This window comes from Haliotis rubra, unplaced genomic scaffold (genome assembly GCF_003918875.1).
Source record: "Haliotis rubra isolate DU_JTF1 unplaced genomic scaffold, ASM391887v1 Scf648, whole genome shotgun sequence".
Taxonomy (NCBI): Eukaryota; Metazoa; Mollusca; class Gastropoda; order Lepetellida; family Haliotidae; genus Haliotis; species Haliotis rubra.
This window is the reverse complement of record NW_025767355.1, coordinates 136,432-156,257: the sequence shown is the minus strand read 5'-3', so window position 1 is coordinate 156,257 and position 19,826 is coordinate 136,432. Positions and strand designations below refer to the sequence as shown.

The 19,826-nt window shown below is 39.6% G+C and overlaps 2 protein-coding genes across 2 annotated transcripts; one reads left to right on the top strand and one right to left on the bottom strand.

The window, feature by feature from the left end:
• Window positions 1-658: 658 nt before the first annotated feature.
• LOC124257009 (tRNA 2-selenouridine synthase-like) lies at window positions 659-4,049 on the bottom strand. Its single transcript, XM_046690970.1, has 3 exons — window positions 3,895-4,049; window positions 1,860-2,426; window positions 659-1,385 (listed from the first exon to the last, which is right to left on the bottom strand). The coding sequence occupies exons 2-3, from the start codon at window positions 2,389-2,391 to the stop codon at window positions 775-777; spliced, it is 1,143 nt and encodes a 380-aa protein (XP_046546926.1). The 5' UTR covers window positions 2,392-2,426; window positions 3,895-4,049; the 3' UTR covers window positions 659-774.
• A 240-nt stretch (window positions 4,050-4,289) lies between these two features.
• Window positions 4,290-17,542, top strand: LOC124257010 (mRNA export factor-like). Its single transcript, XM_046690971.1, is given in 12 exon segments — window positions 4,290-4,379; window positions 5,833-5,953; window positions 6,290-6,385; window positions 6,540-6,632; window positions 8,505-8,591; window positions 9,406-9,439; window positions 9,442-9,491; window positions 9,796-9,867; window positions 10,830-10,937; window positions 11,399-11,578; window positions 12,728-12,922; window positions 16,810-17,542. Coding segments are annotated over 11 exon segments (1,104 nt in total). The 5' UTR covers window positions 4,290-4,379; window positions 5,833-5,857; the 3' UTR covers window positions 16,903-17,542.
• The last annotated feature ends 2,284 nt before the right edge of the window (window positions 17,543-19,826 follow it).

Here is a 19,826-nt window from a genome sequence, read left to right as displayed (position 1 = left end):
TGATCTTTACAAGACAGTAGTAAAGGCTGACAAACAACATGTTTTACAAGACAATGACTGGCCAGTGAGATGGCTACATATTGTGACATTTTAATTTTCCGACTACATGTCATACCATCTACTTTCATTTTAGATATCATCTTGTCATGATACTGTTTCATATATCTATGTATATTGGAGTGGTCTTCATATAAGTTCTTTTGAGCTTGTTGACCAATCCAATTCATGAAAATTCTGTCGTTGCTTTTTAGTGAAATAAATGTTTAAAGCATATTGTGACATGGTCATGCTGTAATGTCTTCCCCAGTCTACCTGCAGAGTCCCCACCTGCCAATCATCCCATATCTTGGGGGACTTTCTGCTGTTCACTGTATATATCATATTTCAATAAAACATTCAACACCAAAATATATTTTGTTTTGTATAGCCAACTTATGATGAATGATGTGAATCACAAGGATTAACTGCTCGTAATTCCCTAGCTCTTAGTAAATCAAATTTATATACATTTCACATGTTGAATAACTGCTGTATGGTGGTGTTTGCTCCGATATGTGTTTCCGTTGGCACAGTGGAGATGTTTGTTTCAGTAGGCACAGTGGAGATGTTTTTAAGAATGATTGTTGTTGCTGCGATAAACAACATAAGACTAGGGAGCCATGGTCTCATACTCTTGTTTATTTACTTATAAAAGCAAGGTCAAATAGTTCATGTTAGCATTCTGTACTGTTAGAGGTGTAAAACTAGCACAGCTTTTCTTTCACTTCAGTTTGGTCAAGACTCTGTTATATAATTTAGAAATTGGTTTACAGCCGATTCTTGTAAATTTTCTAATTGAAATTGTTTTACACCACATGTGGACCTTGTCAGAGCTTTAGCTTGAGACTTGGAATAGGTGGGATCATAGTGATCTTGTAGGATACTCTCCACAAATTCTTTGAACCGTTCATGTGCTAATAAATCATACCAGTCATACACCTTTTTCTTCCCAACAAATCTTGCTAAAGGAGCAAGTGTAGTTTTCAGGTTTTCCACGTCAGATATCCAGTGAGGATAATCCTCCATGATGTGACAAACACGTTCTGACATGGGTAAATTCACTTCGTATCTCTGTCCTTCACACATTTTGTTGAAGAGTGTTCTTGGGATGGTAACTCTTCCAATCCGCCTACTCTCTGACTCCACCCACACCGGTCTGCTACTGTCCAGCTGAGCCATCTTGTCCCGTAACAGAGACTCCCACATCTTCTGGGAGGGCTGTGTGTGGTTGTGCCACAGACCAAGGGTGGACCCCTTGTGGCAAGCTAAACCTTCAAGGTCAAGGACTTGTTGGCCTCGTTCTGATAACTGGTGAAGAAGAAAAGTCTTGCCACTTCCTGTTAAACCTGAAAAGGTTATAGTTATTATTAGTATAAACCATCCACTTCACTTCCATAGGTGAACAGGAACCAGATGTTGGGTTTCCTATTTTTGTTATTTTTTTTGTTTTTCGGCAAACCACAAGAAGTCACATAGATCTGAAAGAGGGAGATAAAGAAAGAAAGGTTTTCACAATATTCCATCAATATCACAGCAATAGACAGCTTTAGAATAGTTGTATTTGTCTTACCACAATAAAACTTTGTGGAATTGGACCAAGGTGTTTCACAGAACCCTACACTTCAAACACTGGGCTACCCCAGGTGAAAGAAATATTTTATGAGGTGAATAATTGCATACAGGTTTACTGATCATCACAAGATTGTGCCATCAAAACGGTCAGCAAATATTACAGAACATTTCTAAGGGCATTGAATATGTCAGACACAAATGCTGTTAGCAGAAATCCACATGATTCACACAAACATCCGAAAACCAACCTGATATGACCCTGAAGTTCATCTCCCTAGGAAGGATATCAAGATCAGTTGTGACAATTTGCCGATATGACTTGTAGCCCCCTTTCAACACATACACACAAAATCCAATCTCGGCCAGAACCACTGCCAGACTGTTAGACCTTTGACCTCCACGCCAGCAGTACACTAAAGGTGAATAGTTTTCATCTTTTGCCAGGAAGTAGTTCTCAATATGTTTACTGATGCAGCTGGTGACATATCTGGCCCCAAGTTTCCTGGCCTGGAAGGCATTGTTTGAATACTGAGTACCCACTTCAACATGCTGGTCCTGTGTTAGCACCGGCAGGTTCCTGGCGCCTGGTATGTGGTCCACGGAAAACTCCTTCTCAGTGCGGACATCTATCAGTTCGGATGCCTGAGGTTCAAAAGGATTGCAAGTCTGCTGAGGAGATCTGTATAAACAGCTTGTGTCATGAAATGGAGCAGTCTGATGTATGGCAATCTTGACCAGTCTTCTCACACACACTGTCCCTATCTGCATCTTCAGGCACATAGCACCATAGAAGCTTGGTGCTCACTGACGTATTTCTACAATAGACAAATATGTGCTCAGAAACATGATAGTGATGATTGTTGGTTTGTTGCTTAATGGCAGGCACACCAATATTCCTGTTCTATGACGGAAGCCCATAAATAATCGAAGTATGGACCAGACAAGCAGAGTGACTTTCATTGTGAACAACGATCCTGCTGGGGTACGATGACACACCATAACCAAGTCACTGAGGCAGACCACTTGATCCAATCAGTCATCACTACAAACAGCATAGCTGCTGTGTGGCTGAAATAATGCTGATGCAATGTTAAATTTTAACTCACTACAACCAATATAGGCTGCTATGGATCCATTCTAACCAGGAATCCCCACCGGTCTTTGGGATAGGTGAGATGTTTGATAGGCATTTAGAAGTTGGTAGGGTAATACTAGACACTTGATATGGATGTGCAACTTCTTTATTATTTACACATGACATGGTTATGACCGACATGTGCCTCATGTCCAACAAAGCACTTTGAGCATGCATGTAGATGGGATGGACTATAGCGCTGTATAAATACCCATATACTAATAATGTGTACTCCTGAATATCTCTTGGTTGTAGACCAAACAGATAAAGCTCACTACAACTGCAATAGGTCTATGTTGAGGTATGGGAGTATGGAGCAGTTACAATCACCTGTAGCCCTATAAGCCGCACCTTAGCCCTATAAGCCACTTAAGACGAACTTAGACCTATGTTGAAAGGATAGGAATTTAGACTTTGTAAGTGCTTTGTGAAATTGGTTCCTGGATTGTCAGGATTCGCACTTGTTGATTCATTAGACGTTTGTCTTCCTAAGAAATACTGTGAATTAGGTTTATCTCCTGAGCAATAAATGTTCCATGGACACACTTTGTAAACCCTCCACTGTAAATACTGAACAAACTTACTGCTTAAGCTCAAGTGATGCGACCTAGACATCAAAGTGATGCAAGGTTCATGCTAAATTGCAAACTTTGCAAGTCTGAGTCAAAACAACATTTTCTAGCATGCACTAGCAGTGAACATTTTACAGTTCATTAAGACTACCTTAACCAGTTACCAGTTGGAAGTCAGCTCTCTTTGTGATGTCAATGAGAGTACAAGTCTAATGTTGTCAGACTGTATCTAACCAAAATCATAGCTATACTTGTAAAATATTTTGACGGAATAGGGTACTAGTATATTCGTTCGTTGTAAAAAAAACCTGGACTTTCATACTTTTACATTAATTGTTTATGACAGGTAGTAAAAGATAATGAAGAGGAATGACATTATGTTCAGGTCTAATGTATGTTATGTTCGGGATTACACTTTCTCAGTAAAGAACATATTATAAGGCAAGTACACTTTAGTTGGGGGTGGTATCTTCTCATCCGAGGCGAAAAAACTATATATATTTCAATTTTTCATTTATCCATCGTGATAAAAAAAAAATGATAGGTTAGAATTTGAGCAGAAAAAACACTGCGCACCTATGTTGTGTTTTTGATTTCAGTCAACCGTGCAGCCACTGCAAGGCACGGTGGCCATGTCAAGTTCCTCGCAGCGTAGTAGAGCACTATCAAGGTAACGAAGGCACCACGCGCTGGTAAGGAGCTTATGGAGGAGGTAACAAGGGAGATAACTTAAGTCAACTGTGATTTTGGTTTGTTAAAAAGCTTGCTTGAAAATTACGAAATGTGTAATTGTGTAGACTCATAGTGAAATAGACGACATACTATGCCAAAAGCTGCCATCCTTGAAACTTAAATGTGTGTATTTGTAAATATTATTTATTTGAAGGACGGTTTGCACTAAACATCGTTCCTAATTTGCTACCTACTTGTTTTGTCCGTATTATATATCCGGTTCTAGATTTTTGTACGAGCGCCATCTGCGGACGGAGGAAGAAAAAGTTCGTTTTCTTCATAAGTTCAGTTGAGAATAAATAGCTTTTACGACATGATTACTTATACTGGTATACATTCATTGTTTAAGTGAACGAGATAACCTAAGCGATATAGTTCATATTTCATTTTCAAATCTGATGAAATTATTTGTATTTCTGTAAAAGTCAGCAACCGGCTTGCTGATTTTTCACGTTGGTCGAAATAATGGACCCCTGCAAAATTAGCGATACTATCAGCGAACGAATTTAGATTTTCTGCTTTTTCCGAATGGGGAATCCCAAACTTTACAGATTTAATGTGACGGCAGTTTGACCAAGAACGAAGAAGCGAGAACTGCTTTGCTCTGCCTGAACTGGCTCGAGTCAGTTCAGTTACAAAATCGCCAGAATTACATACTAGTCTATTTTTGGATGATTAGATCATATGGTTTATAAAAGTGTTAAGGCATGAGCACACATGTAGATATTGGTGATTTGTGTCGAAACAAGTGAGGTATTCATGATGCTCTTATTCTTGTCTATCAATCAGAATCATTTGTCACGTTTGTTTCATTTTGTTTCATAGTGTTTGCTGCAATGTTTGTTGTACACATTGTCTCATATTGCAGACAGCTTAAAACACACTTATATGATACTCATTTTTAATCACATATTGTAGTCATCTTGAACCAATATATGAACTGATATGAAATAATTCATTAACTGATGTCTGGGATGATATGCAGGGATTTATCTTGGGTTATGAATGGGAAGAGCTTGGGACAAAATTGTCATTCAAAATTTGATTATATTATTTTTCATTTTCATAAGTTATGATTAAATGGGAATTGTATATTATCTGCTACAGAATGCCAACCCCCAGGTCTTGGTATATCCTTCATATGTGTTGCTTAATGTTGCAGTGATATGGATTGTCTTAAAACAATTCTTCTGGTTGTTTCAATCAGTCTGCTGGCCTCACTCCTCATGTTCCAATTATGTTTCAAATCTACTCCAAGTTAAATGCTTGGTCTACCAATACTTTGCAAATCTTGCTGATACGTTTAGGAGGAAGTATCTGGATTCTGGATCAGGTTGCAGCGTGTGACCTGGGCCTTGCTACTGGTTTTATCTCATCCACTAGTTCTTCTAGACCAAAACACTTTCCTGTGTTTTATCAAGACAGATATTACCTACAGCATATAAATTGACTAGTAATAAATACATTTGCTCACTCCAGTTCATCTAAAGTTGACAGTTTTGTTATGCTAAATTATCAGTAACATTACCAGTATCATGTAATGATGGCTTGAAAAACTTGAACAGGTTGCTAGCACCTTATTGTACATCAAATACCTCACTGCCAATTAATCACCTCACTACACAGCTAACACCTCTTTTCACATTTCCAACATGTTTTTACCTTCAAATTCATTGACTGTTGTTATGAAATGAAAATACAATGCTTTTAAACTAACCCTGCTCACTCTAGAATGTCATTCACATACGTTATAGTTTAGCAAGTTTACCTCTATATTTTCAGTTAACTCTGGTGGGTTTGGAACACCATGAGTATATTTGGTGGCACATCACAATTCGGTCAGTCCAATATGTTCGGTTCATCCACAAACAATACAGCATACAATCCAATGAAGGACATCGAGGTAGGTGAAACTGGCTTTATTTGTCCCAACTGGATATACCAGCTATTCGTAAAGAGGAACACTACTTGCATTTTGAAGACATCTGATAAACAAAAAGCAAGCAAACAAATTGAAGCTTCATCATTCTTAGAAGTAAAGGTGGTTTGGAGGTTTATTCATAAATAATTTGAATCGAGGTACCACTTAAACATGCTAAATCTTTGAGATTCATCATTGATAACTGATCCCTTGAAAAGTTTTCATATGTGTGAAGGAGTCAAGAGAACTTGTTACCATTATCATGTTCATCATCACGATTATCTTTATGACCACACAAAATGCTGGGCTTGTTTTCAGGTTGCCTCTCCTCCTGATGACAGTGTAAGTTGCCTCAAGTTCAGCCCCGGCACCCTACCCTCCACATTCCTTGTAGCAGGCAGCTGGGACAACAACGTGAGTATTTGGTGATATACATGTATATATATATAACGTCTTTGCTCATGTGAATATTACAGATTAAAGATCTGGAATTGCATTCATGTTCAACGTTAGTGTGAAACACTTCCTGTTATCTCACTGATGTTTGTCTGTTTTATATCTTTGGCAGGTGCGTTGTTGGGAGGTTCAGCAGAGTGGGCAGACCATCCCCAAGGCCCAGCAGACTCACACAGGACCAGTTCTGGATGTGGACTGGAGTGATGTAAGGCCTGTTTGGTACCAGGCGTTGGGGTAGCCTAGTGATTAAAGCATTCGCTCATCACACCAAAGACCTAGGTTTCAATTGCCCACATGGGTACAATGTGTGAGGCCCTTTTCTGGTGTCCCCACTGTGATATTGCTGGAATATTGCTAAAAGAGGCATAAAACTAAACTCACTGTTTTGTAAAATGGTTTTGTATATTGTTTTCTCATGAACAACATGAACTTCAGTAGCTGATTCAAAACTAAATATAAGACAAGATGGACTTGATTATCCCAAGTGAAACTGTTCCTGTAACATGAATATCTCCAGAGCAATGGAAATATTCACACAATACATTATAGATACAAGTCACAAAATATTTGCTAACAGTTTCTACAATAGTTGAGAGGCAGGTAATCCATTGTTTTAGCAGTACAGAACAATATGAACTCCCACATTGTGAAGTTGGTTGGGTGAACTAACAATACAAAGCCTGTTATGTGACTATTGAAGCCAACATTTTGGAACCAGTAAGCATAGAAAACAACAGTTAAAAGCATTACAAACATATTCACATGTATAACATTTGTGTTACAAGCCACAAAATGTTGGCCTGTGCCTGCAAGACTATTATTTTTTCCCCCAGTGAAACATTTCCACATATTCCTCAGAATCCCTTAACAACAGTCAGGCCAAAAAAAAAAATGTTGTGGTTTTTAGGGTCGGTCGGTCGGGAAATCGAAACCACAAGCTTTTTCTTTTTACGCCTCATACAGTTTTGTTGAAATATATCTCAGAAAGCCTGTTGACATCAAAAGACCATCCCAATGATTATGACCACAGAACATAAAGACTCCCTGTTAACAAGTACAACCTTTAATGTGTGACTAGTGGTCCTTTACAACTATCATTCTTCTGTATTACTGATGCATGAATGGTAGGACAGTTGTGGCACAGATCAGTACTCTAGGTGTCCTGTTGTGGTTCTCATTACCAGTCACTCTGAGATGTAGCATACTCTAGTAGTTCCCTGCCACACACAGCCAGCTTCTGTGGCCAGCTATGCACAGGACGTGACGTATTTTCCTGGTACCCCAGAACATGACGTTAAAACTCTCCCTTTCAAACCCCTCTTGGATTCCAGGTTCAACTAGGCCCCCTAGCAAACCCTTTGCTGGTCTTGAGAAGAGACTAAATGAACTTGTTGACAAACGTCTTGGCTCTTGTCTCATATCCTAATGTTGGATCATGCTTATAATAGCAATCGCTGAATTGTCTGGTCCAAAATAAACTACAGTGGAATCTGTCCATTACGGACTGGACTGGCACCGGATTAGACAACTTTTGTCCATTACCGTAGATACTGCCACGATGAGTCACCTTATATTACCGCAGATGAGCTGAATTTTGAGGACCAAACAAAACAGTCCATAGAAGGTTGTGGTCTGAGTTGGCCGCAATTAGGACCCCAACAGCAGTAATGGAGATTGTTTTTTTCAACGGACTTATTTTAGTCATTAAGTCCGGATTGCAAGCATTGTTCTCATAGCAAGTTGATTGTTAGGACTGTCAATTTAGTCTGTAATCCGTAATTGAAAGAGTGGACTATAAAGCTGCTTTAATGATAAATTAAGAACAATTTTGCCGGGACTCAACGAGTAGTCCAGATAATGGAGAAAACCGGGTTAAACAGAGTCCGGATTTGACAGATTCCACTGTAATATGTTTACTTGCTGTGGACATATAGCTGGAACATTACTGAATGCAGCATTAAACAGCAAACAAACAAACCTATCTGTAAGTGCCCCTCCCAGCTGCACTGTAGTGTATGACTTACAGGTAGGCAGTAACTGTTAGGAAGTAGGTGATCATTGAAGGTTGTGTTCCCAGGATGGCACCAAGGTGTTCACAGCATCGTGTGACAAGACTGTCAAAATGTGGGACCTCAACAGCAATCAAGCTTTACAAGTAGCACAGGTGAGATATGCATGTGTTATTTTTATGCTTGCCTTATCCTTTACAAACCATTGTGGGGCTGTGGTTTTGGCTAGTGGTTCTGCTAACAGCATTTGTGTCGCTCATCATGGTGAAGACCCGGGTTCCGTTCAAATCCTCACATGGGTACAACATGTGAAGCCCATTTCTGGTGTCCCCTGCTGTGATGTTGCTAAAAGAGGCATCAAACCAAACTCACTCACTCACTACAAACCATTGTGTACTCTTGCAGTTGAACATGTGATGATCATTTACATATGCATTGAGCAGGGTTTAAGATTATTTTTTATCCCCACTTTTCATTTTGGGGTTTTCAATTTTCTGTTTACCATGTAATGAAAAATGTTTGCCACGCTTGTATGAGAACCTTTACTGTGTTCACTGAACAAGAAGAATTCATTTCATATATACCTTGTTCTGCTAACTTTCTGCAGGTAATGTTATATGTAATGAGTTCTGTTGAAAGAAGACTGCATGGGTGTTCCAATCGTGTAATGAGTTCCAATATTGACTGTGCAGTGTTGAATCTCTTTGGCGTGCCAAAAAAAACCATTGTTGTGGGTTTGAAGCACAGCTTTCCACTTTCATGTTCCTGGGCTTGTCAAGCACTATGCAGGCGCCTGTTTATATCCAGAGTAGTTCATGAATGAAACTTGCATCCTTTGGGCCTGCTCATCAAATTGTGATAAGTGAGAAAACAGATTTTCGTGTCCCTCTTGTTTGTTTGCATAAAATTGTAATGGTGCTAGGTGAAGTGTTCGCCTCTATGGCTGCAGTGTTGTGTTGGCTGTTTCAGCATGATGCTCCAATCAAGACAGTGCACTGGGTGAAGGCCCGAACTACAGCTGTGTGATGACAGGCAGCTGGGACAAGACTCTCAAGGTAAACCACAGAACTTCTGAATAGCTGTAGGGATTCCTGGTCACGATAGGTCCCCAGTACCCCATGCTTGTTTCCCTGTAGGGATTCCTGGTCAGGATATCTGGTCAGCCTATCTTGTTTTGATTCCTGGTTAGGATAGATATCGTATGTAGAATAGAAACAAAGCATGTCTTAAGAGTCAGCAAGCCGTCTTAAGAGCTGTATTAGTAGAGTTGTTACCATAACTGTAAAACTAACAAAATGAATTCATGACAGTTTATGGTACCATGTTTATGTATAATGTTAAAGTGTCTTTCTCCCTCAGTTCTGGGATACTCGATCTCCCAACCCCATCATGAACATCCAGCTCCCCGAGAGATGCTACTGTGCTGATGTGGTGAGTAACAGCCATCCATATGAGCCATATAACAGCCTTTAACATCAACACAAGTGCTCTTAGGGTACTGGGTTCATGCCTACTAGACATAGCACCCATAAAAAGACATACATAGGTTTACAGGGACAAAGTTGTCATATGTAAGTTCACACGGCCAGAACTTTCAGTTTATGGTTACTGTGCCAGAGGTGGATGGTCGTCTGAGGCTACTGGGTGTGGCAGGTTATTCTGGCTTCCAGTTTCTGTTTGTCATGAATATGTTTCAAGGTTTGTCCAAACCCTTGCTCCTGAGTCTTTAGTTGTAAACATCTACTTGGACCCAGCTTCTGTTTGGGTCCAACTTAAAAACTTACATGCTGTGATAGGTATAGTTCTGAGTGCAGTGTGTCCCTACTCACTGACTCATCCCTGCGCCTGGCTTCTGGGGACACACATGTAGATGAATGGGTGACAGGTTCAACAGTTTCACATCTGAGAGGTTTTTGTGCTTTGGTCTTGCCCCTCACTGATGCACATGTCATATCACTTGAGGCTAGTGACTTTTTGTCAGAATAGTTCTCTGTTCATCTTGCGTGAAGTGTTATGTTGGGTGTTATATTTGGGGTTACTTTTCTAAGTAAAGTACAAATTCTAGTACTTTTTTAGTTCAACCCCATCCGGGATTCGAACTCACACCCCTAGAGTCAGGCACCTAATCGCCAGCACACAAAGTCAGCCGCCTAACCCGCTCAGCTACCGCGACTTCCACTTCCGCGGGTTAGGCGGCTGACTTTGTGGGGCTCAATTCAAAAAGTACTAGAATTTTTTTTACTTTACTAAGAAAGTGTAATCCCAACTATAACACATGTTACATTTGACCACTTTCTAAATGGCATTGTGTAGATGATGATGATGATGATGATGAAACAGATAATAATAATAATAATGATGATGTACCCTCAGCTTGCCTGTTTCTGTTGTAGAAATACCCCATGGCAGTTGTTGGCACAGCAGGTCGAGGTCTCATCATCTACCAACTGGAGAACCAGCCTCAAGAATTCAAAAGGATGGAATCACCCCTCAAATACCAGGTGACAAAGGCTTCTGTATTGCTATATGTTGTTATAATTAAGAATGAAACATTTGAACATTTAATGTCAAGAAATTCAATTGTATTTTCAAAATTCCCAGGAAGTCTTTTTATGTAACCACATATTTGGATTCTAATCATTTGCAATTGCCTCTGTTGAAATTCTGACCTCATGAACACAGCATGTCATTTCACCTTCTACAAAGTTTCTTCATATTAAAACTAAACACTCGCTCATTACAAATTGCAAATCTGACTGCAGCTAGACTGAAGGTTAGCAAGGCTACTTATATTTATTAATATGCTCTCTTTGTTGGTTTGTATTTTCAGATTATTCACTTGTGAAACATTATTCCACCAGTAGATGTTTTGAACAGGATCTTATAGTTTCATCATGTTGCAAGACATGAGACTCATTCTTGAGTTTGTCTGTTTGTTAATCCCTTGCTTCTGTGTGTACAGCATCGCTGCGTGAGTATCTTCCTGGACAAGAAGACGAACGCTCCTACTGGCTTCGCACTGGGCAGCATCGAAGGCCGTGTGGCCATACACTACGTCAACCCCACCAACCCCAAGGACAACTTCACCTTCAAGTGCCACAGGTCCAACGGAGCATCCAACGGCGTGCAGGACATATATGCGGTAAGTTCATGTGTGTGGTCAGTATACGGTCAGCTTGGACTGATAGTTGTTGAGACAGCCTGTTGGGTTGAGTGGATGGATCATTGCCTCTGAGAGAGGAACATTGTTTGGTTTCATCCTCTAGCTGCGTTATACCCAAAGATGTTTACAGATTGTTTTTGTTACCCTGCCTGGCGCTCGACATTAAATGGATAAAACAAGGACTGATAAGCTCGGAGTCATCAGGCCTAAAAAAAATAATGTTGTGGTTCCAATTACCCAACCGACCCTTGAATTCTGGTGCCGACCCTATTTTTGAGCGGACTGAATAAAATAAGCTTTCAGATACCATTGTTTTTTTCTCGGACCGACAGATATCGGTCATTCTCATAGATAAAGTCAATATGATGGCCGCAAGCTTGATTGAATAAACAATTACACATTGTTACATGTGTTATTAGTTTGTACTTTACTTCTTAAAAAAATTGTAAAAAAATAAATTCCTACCTACCTACCCTAAATTTTAAAGAGGTGTAATCGAACCACAACATTTCTTTTTTTTTTCTTTTCTTTTTTTTTTTTTTTTTTGGGGGATGCCTCTCATACTACGTCTGAGAGGGGTATGCATATTAAACTGCAATATTGTATCTCAGTGGGAAGGAAGGCACTTATAAACCAACAGTAGTCAGGATTGTATATACCACTGTATAAAACTTTAAATTCATTAATGTGACAAGAAACCCATTTGACCTCCAAACTCCATACAGTGGATGTGGGCATGACTCCATGGGGGAAGTTGTTGACTTAAGTTCAGCAATCTGTGATCAATTTTGCCCCCTGTGTGTTAAATGTCACCCACGGTAAAAATGGCTGACGAGAAAGTCAATCTTGATGCAACCTTCCATGGTCTTAAAGCAGAGAAGTATCATACCTTAGAAGAAGACCTCCATTTAGTGAGATTGCAAATTGTATCACTTGGCAGTTGAGTTTGTTTGTATGTAACTAATACATTGTTTTGCCTCATGATTCATTGTTCGTAACACGATAATTGACCTCTGAATATGACTACAAACATCTCAAGTCAGTACATAATTTCAGAATGAAGTATCATGTACCATATCCTGTGATTTCCTTTTACCTGATATAAACACTGATGCCTCTCTGCTGCAGGTGAATGACATCTCGTTCCACCCTGTCCACGGAACTCTGTCGACTGTGGGATCCGATGGCCGATTCAGCTTCTGGGACAAGGACGCTCGCACCAAACTGAAGACCTCGGACCAGTTTGACCAGCCTATCACCACCTGTAACTTCAACGCTCAGGGCAACATCTTCGCCTACGCCTCCAGCTACGATTGGTCCAAGGTCAGAGCAAGCTGAAATTATTTAGTGGTCATTCTTCACCAACAGTGCTAGGAGCTCCATTCCTTTAGTTCCCCACATGGGTACAATGAAACCAATTCTTTTTCCCCTGCTCCAGTATTTTTAAAGTGGCCCCAAACCATACTCACTCACTCACAACTGACACCCAGCAAAGTGTCTGGATTAGAATAGATCTAGAACAACCTATGCTGGTCAGAGGAGGTGACCATTTAAATCGTTGGTAGTCAGCAGCACATGAAATAAGCCAAAAATCCAGCCAGACATCAGGGCTGGTAACTTCAAAATGTTACCAGCCCAAAATGATTTAACCAGACCAGACACCAAGATATGGTGAATTTACTCAGATGTATGAAACTTCTACAATTTGTACCAGACCATCGGGCTAGCTAGCTGTAAATTTAGACTGTCCGTCAGAAATCTAGCCCATTTCGGATGGTCGGACGGGCTTTATTTCATAAACTGTAGTCAGCCTTGGCAATTTGGTCGAATGCGTGATATTGTTTCCTGAAGGCATGGATCTTTCCCCATAATGTTGATCTCTGCATTGTACGGTCCAGGTTTGTTCATTCACAGGCCTCATCACATGGCTGGAATAGACCGATCCAGTCTGTCAATCAAAACTAACGATGTCGCCACTTTTAGCCAATCAGAAGGCCGGGCGGCTGTGTGGATTTGTCAGACTTATTTCGGGGTCAAACGATGCCTCCGGGTTGATGTGCTTTGAATTATGCCATTTGCACGCTATATCTATTACATATTGCTGTGATTTGATGTGTACCTTTACCAAAACCATTACTGATCAAGACAAAAAAAATTGAGGCAGATCAAGGAATGCGATAGGCCTAACGAGCAGTTAAATGTCGGCACGGTCGTTCCACGAAAACCTACGTCTGCTGCTCGAAGGTGAGAATTTACCACAATTTACACACTTTTCGCATTACGTGCAAAAGCATTACCAATAGATGACAACAAATAGCAGTTTAGTATTTTGCAAGTGTTATAAACACGGACAATTCTTGTAACTACAAAATTGTTTTGCTTCACGTTTTTCGTCACTACTAGGCATTGAGTTGGTACACCATAAACCTGAAATGAGACAGGCTAGAAAGCCGTGACACAATGTAAACAAATCTGACAGCGAGCTGATTTCGGTTAGAGGGTCGAATCGAAATAGCAAAACTTGTTACATTAAAGAACAATGTGGTGGATATGGTTGCATTAGCGATTAGATATTCTTAAATTTGTCACACATTTTAAGATGTTTTAAAGTTTCAAAAGTTTTAAAGTTTCTGAAGGCCTATGAACAGTACAGTATCTGTTGATAGTGCAAAATATTCGAGGAGTAATATTTTTTTTATCCAAACGAAATATTGTCAGTGTCAGCAGTTGCCTATCACGCAATATCAAACGCCAAAATTAATTCAAATGAGTGTCTATAAAACCATGTCTTAAATATTTCTGAATTTCTATAAAGAGATGGGACCTTGAATTGATTTAGCTTACTCCATGTGGATCGGAGACGAAAACTATGTGAGAAGAATAGTGACTTTCTGGAATATCGGACGGAGTGAAATATAAGTTTATTTCCTAACTATGAGAACATTATTTGTTTTGATTTTTGTCACAGCATACTTTTTTACATGTAGGGTGATGGTTGGGGTGGGGGTTGGGGTATATTGGTACATTTTAGGAGTAATTACATAGTTCTGTCATTTTAATTATAATTCACTGGAAATGATAGCGAGGTTTGTTTTAAGAATCTTGCCTCCTTCAGGAAACGTGGAAAGGTAATAAAAATAGGGAATAATCGAATCAATTATAAATAATAACTTAATTGTCCCACATATCAGATTCATGTAAATTTAAGGCAGAACTAGGCAAACAAACACTATATACATATCATGGCTGAACAATCACTTGGTACTAAGATAGCTAGATTGTTTTAAGATATATTTGGTCTTTAAATAATATGTTTACTAATAAGATTATTCAGAGAGTGATCACTAGTATCATCACTCATAATAAAGTTATTTCAACATCCAGAGAATTTGAAAAAACCCAAAGGCTACGTTTTGTTCACACTCAGGCACTATTCAGTCTTGGAACCAAATAACTTACAGAATTCTAAGTTGACTGTTCATGTAACTGGAATGGATATTGAAACATATCATATTCAACCCCGATTTCATGTAATACTTCTTAGAAATCATCAGCTTTGAGGAGGTTACCAATATTTGAAGACTGAGCCAAAACAGTGTTTATTAAGATGTTGGTTTTGGACAAATTGTTAAAGGTTTGTTGATGCTTATTTGGAAAATAAGCTTAAATTCATATTAAATTGCACACTGGTTTAATTGCAGGAGGTGAAAGCTTCAGGACATTTTCATGTATGTTTTCCTAAACTTTTGTTATGACTTTTACCAAATTTTTAAGCAACTTTAATATAATTTTGATGACACTAGTAAGTATCTCAGAAAAGGAAATAGATCAGAATTAGTGTTATGTCCCTAAGGGATATGGTCTCAGATCTAATAAGATTATCATTGTTTAAGAAGCAATAATGTCAATATGTAATTTTATTGACAAAAAGCTTTAAACTTTGAATATGTTCTTTGCCTCTTATTTACATTAGTAGTTAGCAGTTAAATATATCTGAAGAAAAAGCAGTATATTTGTATGTTGTGTAACATTCTATTTCAATGCTAGTTAACTGTTCGGATTACTGTGGATCCTCTGTTCAAAGATTTTGCATCACACGTTTCCTATTTATGGAAGATGTGTCAGTGTACAGGTGCAGACTGTATCTTGGATTCTTTGTGTTTATGGTGGTGTGACATACCTGTAGATAAATGCTGGCAGTTCATGAAGTCCATTATAGTGGAGGTTTGTAGATTAGGATTCCACAACAAAGTACACATAGAAAAATAAATTGGTAAGGATTATTAAAAAAGCCAGTGTCATTTTAAGATGGTGTACAGATTTTGAAGAGAGAAATGTTACTGAGAATAGCTGCAGATTAGCTGCTGAATATTTGCTTCTGGGTATGTCCAGATACATCCATGTTAACAGGTCAAGTAACGTTTTCCAGATAATATATACAGACAAACAAGGTGGACGAAGTAGTAGACGGGATACTGTTTTCCTGCGTTGTTCCTTGAAAGGTAGAAACCCATGTTTTCACAAAATTCTAATGTAACTAAATTTGAACAAGGGATAAATAAATAAAGGTGGCACGCGCAGTTTTGACAATCTTTTTATAGATACCGAAACGATCTGCAACTTGCACATGTGGTTGTGTTCACGGTTTTATAATATTACGATGGGAATTTTTAGAAAAGCAACAAACAACATAATTCAGTTACCTTTCCCCTGCTAATAACTTTCCGCGAGCGTGAATTGCGGATAAATTATTTGGTAGAAAATGCGGCTTCATTTTTCATCGGCATGTAGATCTACATTTTCACTTTCGCATGAATTATACAACCTGTCAACTAAAATATATTGAAAATAAAATACGTATAACTTTCCTTTTTAAATATCATTCACAAGCAGCCGGATACCAAAAGTACAACAAACAGAATTCATCAACAACATTTGCAATCACGTTACGTTTCACCGGCGGTGACGCCATTGTGATTAGTCAGTGGTTGTCCCCCTAACGTCAAAAGCGAAGTGGAAGTGGGCTTATCGGCCGGACTGGATCGGTCTATAGTGCTGCAGCAAATTGACCATCTTGAGTCTTTGCAGAATGTGCTCCCAGTGTTACAAGTAGCACTTTCAGCTGTGACATTGCTGTCTATCTGTGGCATTAAATATTCCCTCACTCCATGAGAAATAGCTGGTTTAAAGATTTGACTTTAATATTTCAGGGTCATGAAGGGTACGACCCACAGAAGATGAAGCCACATATCTTCCTCCGGTCTTGCTTTGACGAACTGAAGCCCAGCACCAAGAGGTCCTAAGCTTCTCCTGCCTTCAGCCACACACAAGATGGACAATGGTTGCAGTCATGTGTCATGATATTCAGCAATCATCTACATGAAAATACTTCTTGCGTACTTGTTCACTATGGGTCAAACTATTCGGTGATATATGAATAAGTTCAAGGTCATATTCATTGTAAATATTCATGTAATTGCCATTGCTTGTGTCATCCTATATGTCTGTGTCATATACTAGTGCAATGTCTGGCTGTCCCAGAGTACGGTGGTGATCAGAGATATCAGTTGACAAGGGTCCAATGACTGGTGATCCTCACTTGAGAGGAGGCGGACATTTCGAGTGAATCAGCTATTGTCTAAATGAGTACATATTGTATTTCACATGAAGCCTTCCTAACAGTCAGAGTGACAGTGAAGTATGTCATTTTAATTCCCAATATGTAACACTGCTTTTTCCATGTTCTGTAATGTCACTTTAGTACATGTAAAATGACGTTTTGATGACTTACAACTTAGGAAGAGGTCATAGTGATTAATGAAGGTGTATTGCAGAAGCTGTGTGTCACCTGGCTCCGGTATATCTCATACCTGTATACCTGGTGGTCAGCTCAGAGTATTGATGTACATAAGCCTGATAAGACAATAAACAATCTTCAGCAGCTGTATTACTTGTGTTGTCAATTATGTTAACTCATATGGTGGTGCAGACCAAGTGCCAAATACATCTTAATTGTTTAAATGATATAATCTTGAAACTACATTAATCACCCTCTCAGTGTAGGTGATATAAGCCAAAACCAAATCAATTTTCTTTTTATAATGTACTAGTATATTGTGAGAGAATCTCTCCCCATCAAAACCTGAAATGGCTGCAACATAAAAAAATGGCACCCACTTGACAGTCATTGTATATTTGATGTAAATTCACAGAGGTATAAGACCGCCTCCGTGGTGTAGTGGTTAGAGCGTCCGCCCGGAGAGCAGAAGGTCGCGGGTTCGATCCCCGACCACGTCATACCAAAAGACGTTAAAATATGGTACTTGTTGGTCCCTGCCTGGCGCTCGGCATTAATGGGTACAACAAGGACTGGTTAATTTCGAGGAGTTGGCTGCAGCATGGTATCTCAGTGGGCTAGTACTATAAAACCAGCTAAGTCTGGGCTAGTACAAGCAAGCAGCTACACATGCACACGCACGCACGTCGTCATATGAGCGAAATATTCTCAAGCACGAGGTTAAACCCAATTTCACCTCACCTCACAGAGGTATAAAACTTGGCGATGATAGTGTCCTTTACAATGTGTGTTTCTATGCCTTGACTGGTTTAACTAAATTGAAATGATATGGTTCTATTCATAATTCCATGATGAATGTTGATGTTTACACAATGGTCACTAATGTTAACCTTGTTAGAAAAATGTACTGCCGAGAAAATAAGGTATTGTGGAATAATATCTGTGATGAACGAAATTCTAAGATATCTAACAAACACGTTTGCAACAAGCATTGTTCAGAGGTCCTGGGTGTTAGTGTTGAAAAAAAATGATTCTAAGCATGTGTTGGCAAGTTTTTAAATGCATCTTTTGAGTGAGTTTAGTTTTACGCCGTACTCAGCAATATTCCAGCTATATGGCGGCGGTCTGTAAATAATCGAGTCTGGACCAGACAATCCAGTGATCAACAGCATGATCATCGATCTGCGCAATTGGGAACCGATGACGTGTCAACCAAGTCAGCGAGCCTTACCTCCCGATCCCGTTAGTTGCCTCTTACGACAAGCATGGGTTACTGAAGGTACATTCTAACCCGGACCTAAATGCTTCTTTTGATTCGGAATATATAATTGCATCAGTGATCTAATCTACTAATGTACGTTTTCAGTCAGTTTTACTGTTGCAAGCACTACTGCATCCGTTTGACTGGTCCAGTTAGTGCGTTATTCCACTGGTTCCCCCCAGGTTTTCAGATCCTCCGAATCTCAGCAACATTCAGCCCATCACTTGTCTTTCACCAACTTTTTTTTTTTTAATCAAAGTTAATTGGATTTGTTAATATTAACAATACTTATACCGACACCAGTGTAACATGATCTCCATGTATTAAGTATGGACCAGACCAGATGTCACGGTGTGTTCCAGGTAGATAGTGTCTCGTCGTTATGAATACCAGCTCAGCGTTCCATCCCTTGTACACGTTCATGATCGTTTGCCGTTCAGTTCGCGGGGCCGCCTCCGCGGTCTTGTGTTTAGAGCATCTGGGGCTGGGGGAGGTTGATAGTTCGATCCCTTCCCGGGTTACGTCGATAGACGTTCAGGATTGTACATGTTAGTGAGCCAGGGTTCGGCACCAGGACTTGTTGGAGTATCCTCATTCTCTTCCCACAGAGGTTACTCCTGTCATATCTTCCTACATAACCTCTGTTCTAATACGACCCTTTCTTGGTGTCAGCGTTCAAGGCTCGTGATTGGAGACAAAGCCGATTTAGTTGTGCAATCAGCGACGTTGTTTCAAAAGTGATCATTCGCAAGGCCTCGGTAATTTCCGTATGCTTCGGGAAAACTAGAACCTCTTCCCGGCGCGATGCGCAAACGTTTCTTCTAGACAGAACTCAGTCATGTAATGGCGTATCAATGGCGTCTCCATCGCCCTCGTTGACAACGGACAAGCTAGCCATTAAACGTCTTGTGTGTAACATCAACACAATTCCCCGGCAGATGGGGGATATTTGTGGCCCCGCATTTGCTTGTGTTAGTCAAATTGAATCTAAGTCGATGTAACACGTGTTCTGATTGGATAGAAAGAAGGGAGATAATTCGTGTTGCGATCTTTTGCCGCTAGGGGATTTTACGAGGACCGGGAAATATGGCCGTATTAGAACAGAGGTTACGTAGGAAGATATGACAGGAGTAACCTCTGTGGGAAGAGAATGGAGTATCCTTTGTCTT

Bases quoted from the DNA above. Each gene is read 5' to 3' on its own strand.
- LOC124257009 (XM_046690970.1), bottom strand. From the start codon at position 2,391: ATGTGCCTGAAGATGCAGATAGGGACAGTGTGTGTGAGAAGACTGGTC. The intron at 1,386-1,859 runs GTTGGTTTTCGG...TAACCTTTTCAG, and splicing joins GAACTTCAGGGTCATATCAG to GTTTAACAGGAAGTGGCAAG.